This window comes from Suricata suricatta, chromosome 17, assembly GCF_006229205.1.
Source record: "Suricata suricatta isolate VVHF042 chromosome 17, meerkat_22Aug2017_6uvM2_HiC, whole genome shotgun sequence".
NCBI classification, from domain to species: domain Eukaryota; kingdom Metazoa; phylum Chordata; class Mammalia; order Carnivora; family Herpestidae; genus Suricata; species Suricata suricatta.
Genome location: NC_043716.1, coordinates 14,888,257 through 14,910,207, shown reverse-complemented (window position 1 = coordinate 14,910,207; position 21,951 = coordinate 14,888,257). Strand labels below are relative to the sequence as shown.

General features: G+C 52.0%; 1 protein-coding gene and 1 long non-coding RNA gene across 10 annotated transcripts in view; one reads left to right on the top strand and one right to left on the bottom strand.

The window, feature by feature from the left end:
* Positions 1-21,951, top strand: part of ABR (ABR activator of RhoGEF and GTPase) — a 181,285-nt gene that overhangs the window by 101,545 nt on the left and 57,789 nt on the right. For 5 of the 7 annotated variants that reach the window (XM_029927280.1, XM_029927285.1, XM_029927282.1 and 2 more), the window contains 3 exons: positions 8,363-8,461; positions 14,527-14,712; positions 19,615-19,722. In XM_029927280.1, the coding sequence (XP_029783140.1) occupies positions 8,363-8,461; positions 14,527-14,712; positions 19,615-19,722 (393 nt within the window). Of the gene's footprint in view, positions 1-6; positions 430-8,362; positions 8,462-11,750; positions 11,895-14,526; positions 14,713-19,614; positions 19,723-21,951 lie in introns of those variants that run through there. The other 2 variants (XM_029927284.1, XM_029927287.1) reach the window with 2 other exon arrangements.
* Positions 8,195-13,848, bottom strand: LOC115281782. Of its 3 annotated transcripts, none has more exons than XR_003904402.1 (3): positions 13,649-13,848; positions 9,712-9,922; positions 8,195-8,644 (listed from the first exon to the last, which is right to left on the bottom strand). It is a non-coding gene; the product is annotated as an uncharacterized LOC115281782 (long non-coding RNA). The 3 variants fall into 3 exon arrangements; XR_003904400.1 differs by having other exon boundaries at positions 8,195-8,639; XR_003904401.1 differs by lacking the exon at positions 13,649-13,848 and adding an exon at positions 12,746-13,055 and having other exon boundaries at positions 8,195-8,639.

Here is a 21,951-nt window from a genome sequence, read left to right as displayed (position 1 = left end):
CCGGAGCGCCGCTTCCCCTCTCCCGGGCTGGGGACGCGCTCGAAGCGGCCCGCAGCCCCGGCGCGCGGGAGGGCCGGGAAGCGGCAGCAGGAAAAGGTTCATAATGGAGCCTTTCATCGGAAGCCGGTGGCCGGGTGCCAGGACTGACTCCGGGGAGGCCAGCATGCTGGTTTAGGCCTGCCCTGCACGCTCTTCCCCTCCCTGCCCGCCTGCCTCCCTCCGGGGCGGCGGCGGTAACGGCTGCCGCTGCTGCGTGGACCCGCTTCCTGTTTGCCCTCCGCGCCTCCGGCTGCCATGGAAGAGGAAGAGGAGGCTATAGGCCTTTTGGACAAGGTTCTGGAGGATGAAGATGTGTTTCTCCTGGAGGAGTGCGAGCTGGGAACCCCGACCAGCCCCGGCTCAGAGTCCCCCTTCTTGGTGGCCGTGAAGGTGGGAACGTGACACACCCTGGATGCTTGTCGGGGGAGGGGCAGGGCTGGCAGCTCTGCCAAAGCTGTGTGCGGGCAGAAATGGCTGGTTTGTGCACAAGCCTCATGGCTGGGTGGAGGCACCGCACTCCGGCTGAGAGGGGCGCATGCCTGCGAGGGGTTGCTAGGGGCTGAGCTCCCCCGCAGCTGTTCCTGGGGAGAGGTGCAGTGTCTGCCTCCCCCCTGGACCAGTTGTCCTTAGCGGCCGTGGCTGCTGGCTTTCCCCAGGCCAGCTGTGCTGGGGGCTTTCTCTGGCAGTGACAGGAGTCACCTGGTGGGCACAGCGGTGGTGTGAGCCTGCTGCCCCAGAGGAGCTGGCTGAGTTGAAACCAGGAGGCCATAATTCATTGTTTCCATGGCAACAGTAGGATAAGTGCACTTAGGAAGTTCTGGCCAAAGGGGCCACTGGCTTCCTTAGCAAGGAGACTTAGTGCGTCTGGGCTAGGGCAAGTGAGCATTGGGAGAGGAGAGCCAGGGGTCACTGAGCTTCCTTGAAGGGAAAGAATTGGATCAGCTGAGAAGCGGGTGATAACAGCCGGTTCTGAGGCAGGAGCCAGGTGGGTAGGCACTTTTCCCCAGGTGGGTGTAGTCAAGAAGCTCTGCTGGGCTCCACTCCCCTCACTCAGGCTGTGAGCATTCTCCCCAGCGATGCGCCTGTCCTGTCATAGGAGTGGCCTTGTAGGTAGAGCAGGAGGGCTCTGTGCATCAACCCCATTTCCTTTCTTCACCTCCTCCCAGGGGCCAGGGGTCTCCCTCAAAACCACACCATTGATGCCTGAGGCATGGTGCACCACACCATTCATTCTTCCTTTCTTTCACCTAGACCCACTTCGAAGAACCCTAACCTCAGCCTTGCTCACCTCCCCTGTGTTCTGTGGCTTGGAGAGAGGGCCAATGGGAATGTATGGCTCGGAGTTTGCAGGCTGCAAGCCAGGCTGCCTAACAGAGTGACCATCTGTGCCCCGCTCCCTCCGGGCCAGTTTGCATGGAGCATTGCTGTGGGCAGTAGGCTGCCACTGAGCCTCTCTGAGCCTCTTTGTCCCTTCTGTAAGTTGGGGATCACAGCCCTGCCACTCCTGCACTACAGTATGGTTCTAAGGAGGAGCTAATGGAGGTAAAAACAGGCTAGAGACCCACAGGAGATGGCTGATGTGTGGCGTCTGGTTGGAGCAGTAGCTGTGGGCCTGGGTGCAGAGCAGAGAGGAGCCGTGATGGGAGGCTGGCAGCAGACCCTGGTTCCCTCATCTGGGGCTAGCTCAGAGCCCTAGGGGCTAAGTCACATCTCTCACTAGGCCTGCAGAGGCCTCTGCACTTAGGGTCTGAGCAACCCCCCACCAGGAACAGGAAGGGGGAAAGTCTGGGAATTAACCAAGAGCACCGGCTGGGAGCTAAGTAGTATGTGGGGTAGGAGATATGGGGGTCCCTAATGGGCCTTTTCTGAGAATGCTTCCCAGCACAGATGGGGTCCTTATGGATCTACCCTTAGTCTAGACTCTGGCTTTTACCTCAGTCTTAGCCCATATTTCATTCTGCTCAGCACTCTAGGCATCTGCCTTCTTGATTCTGCCCTATTTTCCTCAAGGGCAAGGGCCAGGTTGTATTCACTGCTGAACACTGCACTAAGCTTGGGACATGACTGGTGCTCAGTGAATTTGTGGAGTGAGCGAGGCTCCGTGGGACCTGCAAAGGGTGTGCCGTGTTCCCGGCTGTGTTCTCCTACTCAGAGATGTTCTAAGGGGGCTGCACACAGATGCCCAGGCACACAACACACCTAGACAGCCAGGTCCTCCCAGATCCCTGTGAACATTTGGATGGAGTCTTCCTCACTTCTTTGCTGCCTTAGTGTTCCTGGACTTGTCTCAGCCAGAGAGGAAGGGGCCTTTCCTGAGTGGTGGGGAATTCTAGGCCACCTATCTCATCCTGAACACCTCTAGGATGTCCTTGTTCTCTATCAGGCTTGGTCAGTGATAAGAGGGTGGAGACCAGCAGGGTGGCGGCAGACAGGTGGGGAGAAACCTCTTTGAGTCATTCATCAAACTCTGTCAGGTTGTGTTCTAGTCAAAGCATCCTGCCTGGCATGGAAGAGATGAACAGGGCGCAATCCTTTCTCAAAAAGAGTTCAGGGCAAAGGGGCAAGTACACAGATAATAGGGGTAGAAGGAGAAAGTACTCAGGGTTTCGATAAAAGGGTATGAAGGAGGAGGAGGGGACACCACTTCTGCCTGGGCCAGAGCTGGATTGGGTGCGTGTGTGCGCACTGCGTGGGAACCTGTGTGCATGTGCGGTCAAGGGGCATTTCCAGGGCATGTGCTCCCGGCCTGGGCTGTGGATGGTCCTGGCAGTCTTCCACGATAGGCCCTTCTCAGCAGCGGGTGGGAACCCAAGGCAGTTCGCTCTTTGCTACTACTTTACTCCAGGAGTGCTTCCCTTAAACGGTGGTTGTGTTCCTGACCATGTGTCCAAATGGCAGTCCTATCAATCAGTCCTGTTTTCAGTGTAATTTCCCAGCTGCTTCATCTTCCTGGGGGACAAATGTGATCGGGGCAGTGGTTTCCTCCAAGAGCTGGGTCTTTCAACCCAGATTTCCCTTTGAGGAGTTAAGTCTCTACAAACTAATAATAATGTTAATAGTGATAGCAGCATCACCCCCTGGTTGTGAAGTGATGTGTGCTTTCCAAAAATCTTCCCTACGGTTCTATTTAAAGGTACATAGGGCTGATAGCAGCCTTGCTATCTAAAAGCTACTATTTAAAGGAACTCATTTGTCAGGAATAAAAAATGTTTCTGTAATGCAGATTAACCCATCAGGTGTTATTCTGCTCCAGTTTTTAATGGAGAGTCAGAAATGCCCACATTGGTTTCTGCCTGCCCCAGTTTCTTGGGCCCCTACAGGCAGTGATGGCCATGCCTCTGTCCCCGGCTAGGGTGTTTCCCGAAGTGTGGGCTACACTTCGGATGATTTGAGATGTGATTTTAGGTAGCACCTAGGTGTCTTTTTTGCACGTGAATACTTAGGTTTATATTTCAATGTGTATTAGAAGAAATATAACTGGACATCTTATGATTTCAAATATAATGCTCAAGATAAGGCTGTACTTTTAAGAAGTCAGTTGTAAAGAATAATATTAAGAGGAGTGCAGGTGGTATGTATGACCAAACTGCAGAGGTGAATATGAACACCTGGACTTCGGAAACACTGCTGGGCCTGCCTAAAGCCTCTGGACAGCCTGGGTTACAGGGACCCACCTTCCAGGGGAATGGGCTTTGCACCCCCCCCCTCCCCAATCTAAATTCTGCTAAGGGGGCACCTGGGTGGCTCAGTCAGTTGAGGGTCCGGCTTCCGCTCAGGTCATGATCTCATGGTTCGTGGGTTCGAGCCCCGCATCAGATTCTGTGCCAAAAGCTGGCTCAGAGCCTGGAGCCTACTTCTGATTCTGTGTCTCCCTCTCTCTCTAACCCTCCCCTGCTCATGCTGTCTCTTCTCTCCCTCAAAACTAAATAAAACGTTAAAAAATTTTTTAATAAATTCTGCTAAGGAAATGGCTGGAGGAGACCTCCCCAGTGCCTAGCTCTAGGAAGAGGAAAGAACAGCCAGGCCTCCCCACAGTTGTCTCAGCCCAGAGAGGGACCAGCTGTCCTAAGGCTGATGCCTGGCATGGGCACAGCCTCTGCACCCAGTGGCATCTACTCTGAGTAGATCCCACTGAGTGCTCCTCAGAAATCGAGGTAGCCCATGAGCTGAATTCTGTGTGCAGAGCCATTTAGCCTGGGGCTCTGGATGGCAGGTCCTCACTATTGTCTTGGAGGAGGTCAAAGTTCCTGGACAGATCATATCTCGGTTTGGCCCAGACCCAAACCTTTATTTAGCCTCTAAACTCTGTAGAAGACCGGGCCAGAGTTGGCTGAACCTACCTTGTAGGTACTGTCCCTCTCAGAAGGACTTGGCCTCTTGCATTGGGGGCCTTATGCTGACTGTGTAAAATGCTGGGAATGAACCAGCCCACGGTGGCTGCGTTTCATAAGCTCTGCTTGGGGAGGAAGTGGAAGCAGTGCCACTCAAAGGCAGCTTCCTCCATGCTGGACAACAGGCAGGCAGCATGGCCCATGCTGTGGGGGCCCGAGCTCTGCAGAGAACTGGCCCCGGGGATTCTGGGCATGTGGGCACCACCTCTGGGAGGCTCTCTGGGGGCAGACACCATCTCTCTCACCTTTGGATTTGTATTCCCAGCGGCTGGCACATAGCCCTAGTGATTGTGAAACAAGACTAGCCCCACAAGGATTGAAGAAACAGTTGTGAGTTTCCCAATAATCCTAAGCCAGGAACATGGGAGTCTGAGGAGAGCAAACAAAAATCAAAAAAAAAAAAAAGGAAGAGGTTTTTGGTGATAACTGAGAACAGGCCTCTTATTGGTGACATACGCAGAACCTAATTTCACATCCTTCAGCTCTCCACCATCTCTACCCCATGGCAGCCCAAACTTCAGATCAGTGTGGCCTAGAGTGAGACTCTTGGAGGTGACTACTTATTGACTTTTGGGGGAGCTCTTTCAAGAATGGGCTCTGAGGTGGGAGTCCCTTGAGGAGAGGGTCTTGCTGAGATACGCTGTCACAGGGACTGGCCCAGGGTTCTGGGCTGATGCCAAAGTGGATGAAAACATGGCTGCCATCACCAGGTCTTCACCAGATCCTAGTCCAACCAGCTCGGTCGTTAAGCTCCCTGGGTGCCCTGAGTGACTTCCTTTAGATGATGTTTGCCAGGCCCTCAGGTGAATCTTGGTTGGCAGGGAGCAGGAGGGAAGGCGAGTTCCCATTTGTCAGGCTTAGGGAGCAGCAGGGTTTGTGCGATGTTCAGGGAGGCTGCCTCCGATCTGACCACGAGGGGCTGGGGCCACAGCCTTGCTCTAAGTTCAGACCTTGCTCCTTGAAGGGTGTGCTGCCTGCTTGAAATGCCGACAATTCCAAGCAGCTGGCGGTTTCCACCCTGTGCCTTCGGGGGTATAGGAGCGGGTAATGACCACCTCTTCCTGATCATGGGATTGTAGTGAGCTAATGCCTGGACAGTTCTTAGAAGTGTGCCTGGTACTTGTGAAGCCATCAATAAATAACTATTGTCCTTCCCTAAAGCCTGATGTCCATGCTGGTTTCCTAATGCTGCCAAAACAAATGACCACATCGTTAGTAGTTTAACCCAACACAAATTTATTCTCTTACACACAAGTCTAAAAGGGCAGTAGGGCTGCATTCCTTCTAGATGCTTCTAGGGGCAAGAATCCATTCCCATGCCTTTTCCAGCTTCTAGAGGCCCCCTGTATTCCTTAGCTCATGGCCCCATCCTGGCAGTGTAGCATCCTCCAATCTTGGAGTCAATTTCTTTCCTTCCTCCTGCTCCCCTTCTCTGCTCACATTGCCTTTTCTGACTCTGACTGTCTCTTGCCTCCTCTGTCATAAAGACCCTTGTGATTACTGGGATAATCCAGTGTCATCTCCTTGCCTAACAGTCCTTAGTTTAATTCTACCTGCAACATCCCTTTTTCCATATAAGGTGACATACTTAAAGGTTTGGGGGGCTGGATGTAGACATCTTTGGCAGGATGTTGTTTTTTCTATCACAGGGTCAGAGACTTGGGGGGCAGCAGCCTCTGGCTCAGATCTGATAACTGGGTTGCTGATGGAAGGCCGAGGATCCAGGCCTTCAACTGGGCAAAGCTGTGGGAACATGTGAGGGACAGGCTGTGCAGCTGGGAGAAGGCTGCTCTCCTCCAGACTTCAGACATTTCTGATAGCTTCATATACTCTCCCAGCTTGTGCTAGCGATGTGCATTTGATGCCCAGAGAGGGTTCTGTTTGAGATCCCAGGGAAGCATCTGATACTGGGGAGGGGGGGTAGTGAGGAAATCATTAAAGCATTGGAGGAGCATGGAATTTGGTATTCAAGGACTGGGAGGGAATCCCAGCTCTGCCACTTCCTGGCTGTGTGACCCTGGGCCAGTCCCTTCCCTCTTCCAAGACCTGTCTGCAGTCCAGATGGTTGCGTATGGAACAATATAGTACCCGCCTCAGTGAGGTGTCTGAGCTAAATGCCAGTGGAAGGAACTTAAAAGGCTTAATAAATGTCAGGTGCCCACGTATTAGAGGTATCATGTGCTGGGCTTCAGGGATGTGCAAGAAGAGTGTGATGCCAGTGTTTCCAAGGCCCTACAGAGTCAGCGGGCGGTTAATGAGAGAGCTCACACATCAGGTGAGAGGGTCTGTCCCCCAGACTCTGATGTGAGAGCTGATGCTGCAGCCCAGAGACTTCAGCTGTGACTCCAAGGAGAACTGGAATTTGGACAAGAGCAGAGCCAGGGTGGGAGAAGGCATCTTGGGGCAGCAGGAACCAAAGTTCAGAGGCCAGAACACTCCAGGCATGTGGGGAAGGTTGGCAGGGTAAGGAGAGGCGCTAGGAGCCACGAAGGTGTTTAAGCCTTAACCCGTATCACAGTGTAGTTATAGATTTATATTTACTTGTTTGTTTTGATGTCTTTCTCTTCTCTAGCGCATAAACCACATAAGAGGAGGAATTATTGTATGTTTGCTACCCCTTGGATCTTCAGATTCCAGTGGGCATTCAGTAAATATTGTTGGACGAATGACCTAATTGAATCCCCAAATAATCACATTTTGCAATGTTCATTTTTTAAATATTGTTTATTTTTAATTGCAGTATAGTTAATATACAATGTTACATTCGTTTCAGGTGTACAATATAGTGATTCAACAATTTTATACATGGCTCAGTGCTTCTCAGAAAAAGGGTACTCTTGATCCCCATGACCCATCTCACCCATCTCTCCACCCACCTCCCCTCTGGCAACTACCAGTTCTCTATAGTTGAGTTTCAGTTGTTTTGTTTGTCCCTCTTTTTTTTTCCCCCTTTGTTCATTTGTTTCTTAAATTCTGCATATGAGTGAAATTGTATGGTATTTGTCTTTCTTTGACTTATTTCACTTTGCAATATACCCTCTAGATCCATACGCGTTGTTGCAAATGGCAAGATTTTACAGCATTAAGTCCTTGATGAGCATCAGGTGTAAGGTGGTGTTCTCAGAAGGTTAACCCGTCTCTGGTGTGTGGTGCAAAGCGATGAGAGAGAGAGAGAGAGAGAGAGAGGCAGAGGTCAGTTACAAGAATCCAGGCGGCAGAGCCAAAGCTCACAGCAGAAAGGGAGGGGCAGAACAGAGTCCTTGTAAGAGATTAGCAAGATGGACTTTCAAGGCCGAATGGGGCACGATCACCACAGAGGAGGAGTTCTGGAGTGAGGAGGAGACCAGTTAGGATATGTGCCTTTCACTATGAGGCGGTCAGGAAGTGCTGGGGGTGTAGCACCTTCTATTGGGGGGGTTGAGCCCTTGGGGACAGGAAGATCTCGTCAGAGGTGTCACTAGAAGGCCACAAGATGGGGCTCCCATGGCCACTTCCGTCTCATTCTCTCTACCCCTCCTCTCAGTTTATACTCTTCCAGGAGCCTCCACCGGCCCCTCTTGGGTCCTCCCCTGTGACCATGCCCTGCCTCAGTCATGATGCTGATTTCCCTTGTTAACTGTATTCCCCCATTGAACTGCCCCTTACACACGAGGCCAGCTCCTTTGTCCTTTTGCTCACTACTCCAGGTGGATGGGTGGACATCAGATAAGGAAATGTGGAAAAAAGAATGTGGGAAAGAAAGGAAGGTGTAGCAGGAGCATGGGTGATTGTTTTTCCTTTTTTATTCTATAATTTCCAAGTTGTTATAGCAAATCTACTTGGCTTTTATTCTCTACAGAAGTGTTGGTTAAAGAGGAGGAAAAAGGCAAGAAAACAGGTCCCTCGGGATCCTAGCCTGCTTTCTCCTGAGCTCTCGGTTTGCTCTCATACAGGTGGAGGCAGGGAAGGGCCTGGAGATGAGGAAGCTGGTTCTCTCGGGGTTCCTGGCCAGCGAGGAGATCTACATTAACCAGCTGGAAGCCTTGTTGCTGGTGAGTATACACTCTGGCCTCAGTGTCGGGCTCCAAGTGCCTCGGGGGCTGAAGAAGAAGGGGGGCCTGGATCAGTCTTTCCCTGTGGGCAGAGTCTGTGGTGTGGCTCTGCTGACAGCTTGGCCAGGGGGCCATTGCCAGAAAGGACCTGGGCCTCTCAGCTCCGACTCTTCGTTACCTGTTCTGGGAAAGCACACAGGCATTACTAGTCAATCACAGCACTCTGTCCAGCTGGGGGCCGAGCCTCTGCCTCCACCCTGTGCTCCAGGACAGTCTCTACCAGTCATTCTTGGTGTCAGCCCTTCCTCCTCCCTGGGGTGGCGAGCCGTTCACTGCATCCCCAAGGCTCTGTGGCAGGAAAGGTGAGGTGGAAGGGTCTCTTGAGAAGCACTGTAGCTCTGAGGCATTAGACCAACCCCAACCGTCAGGTGCCTCAGTTTCCTCCCAAGAAAGAGGAATGACGAGACTCAGCCTGGGAGGGAAGTACTATTTAAGGTGGTTTTTTTTTTTATGTTTGTTTATGAGCTGCAGCACAGAGCCCGACGCAGGGCTCAAACTCACGAACAGAGAGCCAAAGTCAGACGCTTAGCCAAATGAGCCACCCAGGTGCCCCAGAGTACCATTAATAGTAGGTAAAAGTACCACACAGGTGTAAGATGGTTTTGCCTTTGCAGAAAATGCTCATTAGATGCAACTGGATAGTTTGCAGAGTAACCGTCGCAGGTGACGTTCTTTCCCCTGTGTGTTTTGCTGTCTGAGGCATAGGATATCAGTTAAAGGGAGCATAAGAAATGTAGACACTCACTCTTACAAAAATTGTAAGATATACATTTCTGTACTTGCTGTGAAGTGAGATGTCACCCAGTGTTCCAGACAGGACTTGGTATTAGTTCCCCAAGGAATAAGTATCAAAATGTGCAGGTACTTTGCAACAGTCTGGGCTCAGTTTGTGGCAGCTCTCCCTTTGAGTTTATTGGTAGGCACAGCAGAGTTTTTCAAGTGGTGGACAGCATGGCAGATGGGGCTGTGGTCTGGGGCCAGACTCGACTGTGCCGTTAATCACAGACTCGCTGCACTGTTATTTATACTGTGCATCCGAACCTTCTAAGTGCGTTTGTGAAGTCAACATATTAGGTTGAACCCGTTTGTTTTGTTTTAAATGAGATAGAAAATGTCAGTGTGCATCACACGTAGTAAGAATAGGTACTATTTTGTGAAACTTTGGGTCTGTTGCATGCATGTGTATATACCGTAGGTACTGGGCCACGTGATTTCTCACATGTGTCGTGGTTTTGAAAACCACTGACTTTGGGCAAGCCATGCATAATATCCTGGAGCTTCATTTTCCTCATCTGAAGATGCGAATACTCCCATTATCTTCTCTCTCTTCTTCATGGGGTTGAGAAGATCAGGGGATCCTTCTGGGGCCAGAGTATAAATGCCAGGTACTTAGACACTCAGCTGAAGGAAGGAAGACAAGCAGAGGGCCAGTCAGACACATGCGAAACGCCTCTCACACATTTGGAATTGCCACACCAAAATGAAGGGGTGTTGTTATTACGAAAAGGGTGCCCATTTGAAAGGAGGTCGGACAAAGGAACCAGACTGCTCGCCACCCTCCCAGTTTGACCACTTTCTAGCTCTAGCCCTTCAGCAGGTCAATGAAGCCCGTTTTCTCCATCTGCAAACTGCGTGAGCTGGTATTAGTATGTATGCTCTTCGTGGGGTTGTTGTAGGGAGGAGATGAATTTGCACGTGAAGCTCTTGGAGCCTGAGTGTTAGCCGCCTCAGTTATATTCTCCGGTGCTGGGAGAGACGCAGGTTCGGGCCTGTTTCCATCACACGCCCTTTCCCTGAGGAATGGGAGGCGTGGTGAAGTAAGAGGCAAGCCCCTCGGAGATTCCAACCTGCTTTCTTGTCAGTCATTGGGCCCCATGTGAGTTTCCGTTTGTCCCAGGAGAGATAACAACAGATTTAGGGGCCAAGACACTCCCTCCCTGCCTCGCCTTTCTAACAGCTTCATGCCTCAAAGGCAAAAACCTGTGAGGCTGGAGCCCCCAGTCCTGAGGTGACCCAAGGGCACATCCCTCCTCTCCCCCCAGCTTGTTCACCCAAGGCCCCTAATCGGTTCTTTCCTGAGCAGGGGAAGAGGGAGGGGGGAGACTATCTAGAAGGCCTGGCTGGGGCTGTAGGGCCCCAGGAAGAGGGGGCAGGACCCTCCACAGCCGCAGCTTCAGATTATAAGCCTCAGAGATAAGGAATCAAACCTCCCCGCCCCCTCCTTGAGCTGCAGAACCCTCCCCTCATAGCTGCCTGGTTGCCAAAGCCCTTTGCTCTCTGGGGAAGGAGGCTGTGTGTGACCTGACCAAGGGGCCAGGAGAAGAAAACCTGTCCTCTCCATCGTCCGCACCCAGATCTCCTACTCCTCACCAGACCCTCGACCCTCGTTCCCTGGCTCTGTTCCTACAGTGTTTGTGTTCGGCTGTTCTCAGCTTCACACTTCCTGGTATGCAGATGGCTGGGCCTGTGTGGTGTGTGTACCCAACACCGAGTGCACACATAGGCCCAGCCAGGACCCACCCAGGAGCCTCTGTTCCTGCCCCCTGGGTGGTTGGCTGGGGCAGGGTTTGGTAGTCTGGAAACCTCCGGGTTCCTGGTTGGCTCAGATTACAAGCAAAGTAGATCCAAGTGGAGGGTGGAGGAAGGGAGATAAACCTTCCCACTGTGAAGAATTCAGGAAGTGAGCTCCAGGTGCTGCCCCCCACATAAAGCTCTTCCCACCTCTGGGCCCCCACTGGCTGTCCTCCCTCAGCCTCTCCTCCGGGCAGTTAACTGTGGGGTTCTCAGGTTCCTTATCTGTAAAACGGGTCAGTGGTGTTTCCCTCCCTGAGTTCCAGAAGGAGGAGTAAACCCAGGCCTTCTGGATAGGAGGTGGAGGAAGTGGGCAGATTTCTTCCTCCTGTTTCGAAAGGCAAGTTGCTGGGGGACAGAGCCGACAGATGGCTGTGTGAAGTCCCACTATGAGTCAGAACCCACCTGGCCCATCTTCCTGAGAAGCACTTCATGGGAACTTGAGAGCCAGGCTTGACTCTAAGGTCACTCCTTGATCCTCCCTAAGAATCTTTTTCCCCTCTGATAAAATGGAGAGCCGGGGATCACCGTTGCCCTCTGCAGCAGGATTCTGGGAGTGCTAACACTTGGGCCGAAGAACAGTGCTGGATCAAAGTTCAACATCTGGACCCGAGGCCTGGACTCAGGGCTTCACCAGATTAAAGTGAACTGCCTTCAAGGGTTTCCGGCCGGCTGGGGCTCCAACACACCCAGCACTCCCCCTGCCCCCACTGAAATCAGAGCTGAGACCAAAGGTCCCCAGCCTTGTCCCAAGAAGCCCGTGCTGGCCTGCGTGCAGCCCCCGTCCATGTGACCTGCTGTGGTGAGCACCCGTTTCTTCCCTTTTTTGTATACAGAGTGGGAAGTTTGGGAGGAAGCAGCGCTGTCAGGTCTTATCTTTGCACAGGTGTGGAGGAGTGCATGCCCAGCAGCTCCTGAGACATCCTGACCCTTGTCTTCCCAGGACCATTCCCTCCCTAGTGGGGACCACACCTGGGCCAGAGCAAGGAGTAGAGATTCTGGGACTCCGTGGTGTCTTGTCCCTCCACTGGATGCCGGGTAAAGGGAAAAAGGATCAACTAGAACAGTGATCTTGAGGATCAGCTCTGAGTCCTTCCCGGAATATCGGGAGCCCTGAAGCTGAGCGGGGCCACCCACCTGGGGTTAGGAGAACAGCATTCCCTTTCTCCTGGCCCCTGGTCCCTTCTTTCCCTTGGCCGCCATGCTCACCCATGTCCCACCACCCTCCACCTGCTCAGAGCTTCCCGAACCTCACTGCTCTGTTCCTGTCACCTCCTCTGTGAAGCCCTCTGAGCTGTGCCAGTGCAACCAACCTTGGGACCACTTGGTTGGTACTGACAGTCCAAGATGGTGATATACCCTATCTTGCTTTGTCCACTGGATTGTTGCATTTGTGTTGGTCCGTTTTACCCAAATGGATTATAATGTTCTCCATAGCAAGGATCATGAGTCACGAAAAGAAATCTCCCATAAAGAAAGTTGGACCCCTGTTACGCCCCTGCTTCACCCTCATTGCAAGGGCTTCCAAGCTGCCTGTCTTTCCTGCCCAATCTGGTCTCTGCCCAGCCCTCCAGCCCTGCTCCCCTGCCCTTGCCCAGGCACACAGGCTCCCTGCCTTCTCCAGCTCCTCTCTCTCACCAAGCCCATACCTACCTTGGGACTGGTGTTGAGGAAGTCTGCCTCGAGTACTGTCCTTTGCACCCCTTGCTTCCATTTCAGAGTAAATGTCCCCTTCTGGGAGAAGCTGTCCTTCACCACCCTGTCTCAGGAGGTCCTTGTCTTATTTCTTTCAGGGCACTTCTGACTATTTCCTTGTGTTTTGTTTGTCTCCGCTACTGGATGGGAGGCTCCCCAGGCTCAGGGATGGGGCAAGTTGTGAATCACTGAGTACCCAGGTCTGGCCTCACATTAAGCACTCGGTACATTATTTGTGGGGTTAATAATAATAGTAGTAATAGTAGTAGTAGCCAACACAATGGACTGCCTTCTGTGTGGCAGGCACATACTTGATTTTATATAAATTTATATAAATTATGGCTTTTGATCTTCCCATCAGTGTTCTCGAGAAGGTGATATTATCCCACTTTTACAACGAGGCTGCTGAGGCCCAGATACTAAGAGGCATGCCCACAGCTGCTAGGTGGCAGAGCAGAGGCTCAAGCCTCTGACATTGAGGGACAGTTCTACTGAGACCACCCCTGCCTCCGTAACTTCTGGCTGTTCCTGGATCTCCAGAGTGACTCGGGCTAAGTCAGAGGCCTCTTTCCACACAGCCCAAGAATATTAACTGTGTCTGACTCAGGCTTCTGTGTTCCAGGTGAATGTGCCTGCCTCTCTCCTCTTTCTCTGTGTGGCAGGTTTCCAGACCCCGTCTCCTGGAGGGCCTCTGGAGTGCAGTCAAGGCTTCTTCTAGAGGCTTGGAGCTGAGGGAAGGCCAACCTAGGAAGAGCTCTTTATCTTTCAGTATCAGGGTTTTTTGTTTATTTGCTTGTTTCAACTATAAATTCTAATAGCTTTTTTCTTTTCCTGATTATAAAATATTTACTCATTACTCACAGAAGATCACCCCGAAGAGAATTCACCCAAGTCCCATTTTCCAACAAATCCTACTTTTGGGCATTGAGGTGATCGCTCCAGTGTTAGGGAGTGGTCCTGAGTGACCATGTGTCACCTCGTCCACTCCACTCGCAGGCCTTGGAGAGTCGTAGTGCAGACGAGCAGGGTTGACAGATAAGTTTCATCTCACATATCAGCTTCAGCACTGAGAAAGAGTCTGAGGTCACAAGCAGGCTCAGTGAGAAAGAGCATTGTGATCAACTGGCGATGTCTGCCATGGATATAGGAGGTTGAATGGGGCACATGTGCCACCTGCTTGCTCTCTATATTACTAAGTGTTGGGAACCTGAAATATCAGTGCAGCTGACGTTGGTCTTGGGTCTCTGTGAGACACTACCCCCAAATCCTAGAATCATGTCCTGTTTCTTGGAAGGAAGTATCTAAGGGGTTGAATTCCCAGGCAACCCTCCCTTCCACTGAAATATGACGAGGGAGCTTATGACTCAGAGCACAAGTCCATTGTGGAAGGACATGTCCTATTAAACCAATAAGCAAACTCAGTACAGGCCAGGGGCAGGGGCCCCTCAGGGGATGAGGGCGTGGGGGAAATGTGTCCTGGCGTTAGCTAACCCTTGGGCCTGGGAGGGCTGCTGGCCCAGGCCCTGGCTGTCAGGTTCCCTCTCCTCGCAGTAGGGCATGGCTTGTCAGAGCCTATGACAGCAGCTACCTGATACAAACCACGTTCCAGGTACCCTGCCCTCAGTGGCCTTGTCTAAGCACCACTCCTACTGCAGGAAAGGCTCATCAGCACCCCAGGCCTTCTGACCCTCTGGGTTATGTGCCTCTCACCTCTTCTCTTTCCTCCTCCTCACTCCCAGCCCATGAAGCCCCTGAAGGCCACAGCCACCACCTCCCAGCCCGTGCTCACCATCCAACAGATCGAGACCATCTTCTACAAGATCCAGGACATCTACGAGATCCACAAGGAATTCTATGACAACCTCTGCCCCAAGGTGCAGCAGTGGGACAGCCAGGTCACCATGGGCCACCTCTTCCAGAAGCTGGTGAGTCTTCTGTTGGTGGAGGGTCCTTATCCCATGCCTTGGTGGAGCTGCTGGTTGGTGTTAGAAGAGAACCGGTCGTCCCTAGCCCTTTTGGCCTCCTTGAAGGCCTGGGTCATTTCTGAGTCCTGGAGGAAAGCCTGGGCCTCTGCTGTGTGGGGACCTGGGCCTAGTGCCTCGACCCCTGGTCTCCCAAGGTGAAGTCCAAAGTCTTCCAGGGATGTGAGAGGCTACATGCATAGGTTTCTCTCTCTGCAAGGGGGTTCACTTGCTGGGGTTCAGGTCCTCTTTTCCCCAGCTGACAGAGGGACAGGTGCCAAATGGGCAGGCAGTGACTGATCACTTGAGACACCTTGGACATTTGCCACACCTCAGTGCTGCCTCTTGAATGAGCAGTCAAGTGGGACATGGGTCAGCCCTCCTGAGGGATTGCAGGGGAGGGGAAAAGTACAAGGAGGTAGAATTTCGGTGCAGACATACTGCTGGGAAAGACTTACAGAGATTTTCCAGTTCCTGAGCCTTCTGTGACACCCTCTCCCCTGGCTCTGACACTGTGTCTGGCTGTGTCCCCTGGTGACACTCCCAGTCAGACCCACAGGGCCCCCAACCCCACTCTTTCCTGGTCTTCCTCTGCCCATAACTTCTGCCAGCCCAGGAGGCAGGAGGAAGACCACCAGTCAGGTGCCTTTGTTCTCTGGGTGTGAATGGTGGGGGGCAGGGAGCAGCGCCTCTCCTTTACCTCCCCTGCAATGGTAGGACTGGGTGAATTGACAGGCCTGAACTTGGCTTACCCTAAAGAAAACTCTTGCTTGGATACTCCTGGGACTTCAAGCTCAACACAATCACAACTGAACTTACTGTGTGTCTGAAGCTCTTTGCTTTGCTTCCTGCCTCTGTCTCAGTGGGTACTGCCACCGTCCCAGCCCCCAGCCATCCATGACTCCCTCAGCCTAGTCCTTGGCATCTCCTCTGCCCCACCGCCTTCCCCATCCACATCCTTCCCTGCATCCCAAGGAGTCCACTTGACTGCTCCCAGCAGTGGTCCCTGGGTGGCTCAGTCAGTTAAGCATCCGATTTTGGCTCAGGTCATGATCTCACAGTTTGTGATTTCGAGCTCCACGTCGGGCTCTGTGCTGACAGCCTAGAGCCTGTTTCGGATTCTGTGTGTGACTCACTCTCTCCTTCTCTCAAAAATAAATAAAAAAATAAAAATGAAAGCTCACAGCAGCCTACTTCTCCCTACCCTCTCTGGCACCCTCATTTTACTAGTGGCTCCTGCTTCTAGGCCCGCCTACCCAGCAGCCTCCCACCCTTAGCTCCTGGCTGGAGAGAGTTCACTGAACTCCTGACCAGACCTTGCTTCTCCCCTGCTTAACTTTCTCCCCCTTGCCCACTGGATAATTAAATGCCAGGCTCTGAGGAATGGCTTCTGAGACCCTTTGCATGCTGGCTTCTCTGTCCACCCCTGGCCTCTGGCTGCTGCCTCCCCTACCCTTGTGCCCCCTGACACTGAACTTTCTATTCTTAGTTCAGGCAGCAGACACTCTTGACCTCTCTGTTCTTGCAGCTTTAGCTGCCTGAAATGTCCTTCCCCATCTGTTCCCAGCTTAGAACTGCCTCCTTGGAGAAGCTTTACCCAGACCTTCGAACACAGCTCCTGTGCTTATCCCTCAGTGTACAGTATAACTGACTGACTCCCCCAAACCATAAACTCTGGGAGAACAGACTGTATTTGCCTCATCATTAGACCCCAGAACCAACCCGGTGCTCAATACATAATGAATGAATGAGTGTACCATGACCTTGGCCACTGGGACTAGGGAGAACTTGGAAGGGCATTGAGGGAGACATCACAGGGCCCGAGGTCTGTGTCCTGAGAGGCAGCAGTGTTGTAGGGACAAGCACAGTGTTATAGAGACAAGCATAGCTTCTAGTCATAGCTGACTTTGAATCCTGGCTCTGCCACAGATTGAACCCATGACTTTGTGTTCAACGTCTTGGTGACTCACCTTCCTCATCTGTTAAAAAAAAAAAAAAAAAAAAAAAAAAAAAAAAAGGATAATAATAGTATTTACCCCCATTGAATTGTTGTGAGGACTACGTGAGTTAATACCTGAAAAGTGCTTGGGACGGGTCCTGGAACATAATAAATTAGAAAATACTTGAGTTAGCCATTAGCATTATTGTTATTACCATTACCACTGTTGTCATCATTGTTGTTATTAGCAAGAGGCACCACAGAAGCTGGTATTGCAAGGGAACCTGCTCCTGGCTCCAGCACCCCAGATCCCTGCCCCAGGTCAGGGATGGTGAATACCTGGTCATCACTCCCGGCCTGGTCCCAGGAGCCTGAGCTGATCGGCTTGGGAGGGCATGAGAGCTAACCAGACTTGGGGCAGGGGGCCGTAGGCCAGAGCATAGTGGAAGACTGTCCCAGTTTATCCTTGTCACTAGGCCCTGCTGTCACAAGGGCCCCCCCAATTCTGGTCTCAGCCCCACAGGCCCAGGCTGTGATTTGCTTCCCCACCTTCCCTCCTCCAACATCGTGAACTGCTGTCTGAGGCCCTTGGAGCTGCAGGCTTGGGAGGGCTGGGGCGGAGCTGGGGCAGTCCGGGCATCTGGAGGCAGTTTATTTTCAGCTGGTCTCCATTACTGAGAGAAGGGAATTAGCATCTCTGCTATTTGTTTTATGAGATCACCCCAGTGCCAAGCTGCTGTTTCCAGGCAACCTCCACTTCCCACTTAATGGCCCTGGCAGGCCAGGCCTCAGGCTCTACAGACAAGGGTACTCCATGGAGATGGCAGTGCTCGGCATGGTCAGTGACTCCCCCTACACACAGGCCTTCTGCCTGGGTTGCTCTTGCTCACTCTGACTCCCCTCATGCTGCTTCCTGAGGCAGTGGGATGGGAAGCTAGTGTTCCAACCTGGGCAGCCAGCCTTTGCCGTTCTTGCAGGACAGGAGGACAAGGCGAGCACATAATCTGGAAGAAAAGCAATGACTTTTACTAGGTCTCGAAGAGCTGTCTAGCACCTTCCCTGTAGCTTGAGACACCAGTGGGCCGATCCTCTCCTTAAAGAAGGAACTGAGTTCCATCCTTCCTGTCTGGGGCTGAGACCTGCAGAGCTCTGGCCTCCGCTTCTCTGCCAGCATCCCAGCCCTCACCTTCCCCTCGGGCTTTCCTGGCCTGCACCAGCCAGCTCCCACCTGCCCCACCTCTCTGGGATCTTAAGGAGCACAAGGACTCTGCAGAGAGCAGAGCGGTGCAGGATGAGTCTCAAGGGCAGCCCACTTTCTCCAGCACCCTGGCGGGATCCCCCCAAGGGAGCCCCATAGCAGCTGAATCTCCTTGCTATTTCATTGAAAAATATTTAAAGCAGAAATGCTAGAGAATAAAGTAGCAAACAACCGTGCACTTATCTCCCAGAATTAACAGATGTTAAGCTCTGAAGATATATATTAAGGCTTTTTAATCAAGAAAACAAAGCATCACAGATGAAGGCTCGCGCTCTCCCTCCCTCCCTCTCCCTCTCCCTCTCCCTCTCCCTCCCTCCCTCCCCCTCTCTCTCTCTCTCTCTCTCTCTCTCTCTCTCTCTCTCTCTCTCTCTCTCTCCAGTTCCCTTGCCCTTCTGCTCAACCTATAGGCAGCTACTGGGATGAATTTGGTGTGTAGCCTTCTGTGCTGTAGTTTGTGTTCTTATTGGGGATCTGTATCTCCTTATGGTGTTACATGTCCTTTTTAAATGTATACATTTTATATATTTTGCAATTCAGTCAGCATTTGTTTTGGAACTTGTCAGTGTTACTACACAGAGATCTGGTTCATTCATTTCAACTGCAATGTGTGTGTACAGATTCCCCTTTTTTGTGAGCATTTGTTACTAGTCTTTGCACAGGAGGAAGAGTGAAGCAGTGAATACCCTTGCTCACACTTCCTTGGGTGCACACATAATGCAAGTTTCTCTAGAGCAGTGCTTCCAGTAGAAATATAATGTGAGCCATATATGTAACTTAAAATTTTCTAGTAGCACCTATTCTTAAAAGTAAAAACACACAGGGGAGCCTGGGAGGGAGGCTCAGTCGGTTGAGTGTCCAACCGGTTCAGGTCATGACCACCCGGCTCGTGGGTTCGAGCCCCGCATTGGACTCTGTGCTGACAGCTCGGAGCCTGGAGCCTGCTTCAGACTCTGTGTCTCCCTCTCTCTCTGTCCCTTCTCTGCTAATGCTCTGTCTGCCTGTCTGTGTGTGTGTGTGTGTGTCTCTCTCTCTCTCTCTCTCTCTCTCTCAAAAGTCAATAAACATTAAAAAAAATAATTAAAAAGATTTTATTTTTAAGTCATCTCTACACCTAATAAGAGGCTCGAACCCACAACCCCTAGATCAAGAGTTGCACCCAAGAGTGGACAAGAGTCCACAACTGAGCCAGCTCAGGGACTGCACCTTTAAATGCTGTGCCTTATACTCAGCATGGGGAGTAGGGTACTGAACAGGCCACATGTGCCCTCCCTGCTCCAGCTAATTCCAGGCTCTGAAAGACGTGTGAGGCATTAAGGAGCTTCAAACCCTGGGAGACCTTGATGATGCTAAATAAAGCCAAATGCTGTGGAGTTTCTAGCATGCCAACAAAGGCCCTGCCCTGCTCCCCGCCCCCCCAAGCCCCCAGTACCCTCTTGTTAACCTTATTGGCTAAGCTGGTTTCCATGGAAACAGTCAAGTTCAAAGGGATACTGTAGTATGTTCATCCTGCCTTTCCCCCCTCTGTTCCAAAGTAGCTCTTTGGAGCTAAGTCAGAGGTGCTGAGTGCTAAGGAAGCTCCAGGTGCCCTGCTTATGCTTTCATCCATTCATTAATCCTCTCTCCCATCCCACTCCTGCCCTCCTCTCTCTCTCCTCTCTTCTCCCTGCAGGCCAGCCAGCTTGGCGTGTACAAAGCATTTGTGGATAACTATAAAGTCGCTCTGGAGACCGCTGAGAAGTGCAGCCAGTCCAACAATCAATTCCAGAAGATCTCGGAGGTGGGCAGCTCCCTGTACAGCCCCCACCACAGCTCAGAGCCTTCCAACCTCTGGCCTGTTGCCAGCTAGGGAAATGGTTCCCCAGAGGGTAAAGGGTAACACTTAGACTGACATTTGCTTTTTCGCACTTGATATTTTCCCTCTTAATATAAGAATAACTATTTGTTTGATTTTGTTATTCTATTTAGGTTATTCTGTATTAGAATAGAGGAGGCAAAAAAGAAAAAAGGCAGTGTTTTCCCAACATGGTGGTGACCTTGAGCGAGTCACTTCCCTTCTATTGGTTATTTCCTCTTCTGCCCAGTGAGGTATCTGGATGTTTCAGCTCATCCCAAACTTGCTTGATAAGAACCACCAGGGGCACAGTTTGAAATGCTGGTCTTCAGACACCTTCCTTGGTGCTTCAATTCAGAGGGTTTGGGGTGGGATCCAGGAGTCTATATTTTTAACAAACTTCCCGGGTGATTTTTATGAGCGGGAACATTTGAAGAGGTCTAGACTAGGTGGTGTGTTTTTAAAAAGTTTTTTTTAATGTTCGTTTATTTTTGAGAGACAGAGAATGGGGGAGGGGCAGAGAGACAGGGAGACAAAGAATCTGAAGCAGGATCCAGGCTCAGGTTCTGAGCTGTCAGCACAGAACCTGATGCAGGGCTCGAATCCACAAACAGTGAGATCATGACCTGAACTAAAGTTGGACTCGACCAACTGAGCCACCCTGGTGCCCCAAGGTGGTGTTTTAAGACCCTTTGTAATCCCACAACAGAGAGAAGGCCAGGCCCATTTATGTGGAGACCTAGCCGTCTATACCCTCTAGCTAGAAATAGGCCTGTCCCGCTGCTGCAGCTAAGCCTTCCTGCCATGCTCCTCTAGAGGGCAAAGAAGTGGTGTTGTCTGCCATTGACACATCTCTCCGGGAAGTGACAGGGAGGAGCTCCCATGTCCTTCAGGAGCACAGCCCAGCTCACCCCTTTAGTCAGAAGGATCTCAGCAAGACCCCCGAGCTGCTGGCCTTGCAATCACAGCCCCAGCTCCAGGCCTGGGACAAGGGAACCTCTGGTTCCAAGGACGAGGGGCTCCTCCTACAGTTTTGGAAATCACGCCTTACGGGCCTCTCTGGACTCTTTGCTTTTCCTTCTCAGTGCTGATGCTAGGAAAGTTGGGGAGATGTAGGCTCGTGTCTGTGAGACACCTGGGGTTATGGGTTATCCTCTGGTTTGGAATTAGCTGAGAGGCAGCACAAGGACTGGGCAGATGGAGATGAAAACGTCAGCTTGATTACTAGTAGAAGCCACATTGGGAAAATGTGGACTTGGATCTGTGGCCACATTGGGCTTGCTAATACTTCCCCTCCACAATTAAATTCATCTCGTGGGGATGGAAGCAGGAAGGTAAACTCAGTTTCTTCTCCCAGACCCAGCCACCAGGTGAGTCACCCTCTTCCTGGGAGGAGTTGGGTAGGGAAGTCCCTCTGCATGGAGTCACAAGGCTGGAGGAATGGCGCTTCCCCTTATCGCTCCCAGCGCTCCCTGGGAGCAAACTGGATCCCTCTGGTCTGTGTTCAAGGCTGCCCAGGGTCCAGTACGGTCCAGAGAGTGGTGAGTCTCCTCTTAGCCTAGGCTGACTGCCTGTGTTCTGTGGTGTGCGCCAACCCCCACACTCCTCCCCAAGTCCCTTGGGAAGCCTGCTGGCCCCTTGGCCTGCCGCCAGGAGGCTTCTCACCCTGACCCTTCCACTTAATTACTGCAGTCAGGCCCTTCTCTGCAGCAGGAGCAATTTCATAACTCTAAGTTACACTGGAGGGGTGCGTAAAGAAAAATTTCCTAAAGCTGGTAATCCTGTCACCAGCCAGAGACACAGCCTAGTGGAGCTGAGTAACCCCCTTCTCCCCACCCCCACGCTCCATCCCCAGGGATTTTCTCTGTCTAGAAACAGCTTGAGGCTGGAGTAGGAAAATGTGGAGCTCCTGCTGCCTGGCCATCTCCCCGCTCCCAGGCAGAGCAGGCAACATCACCTGGGTTTCTGACCTTGGCCTCAGCTCGCCCTGGCCTCCCTGCTGACACCCCACTCGGAGGCCCCCTCATACACTCAGCCCTGCAAGTGGGGATTGCATCACAGCTCCAGTTACAGGCCATACTGGTCTGTTGCCAAGGGCTAGAGCAGGGACTTCTCTCTCTTAAAGGCCGATAAAGAGGATCGGATGGATATGCCATCCCCAGAGTCTGTTTCCAG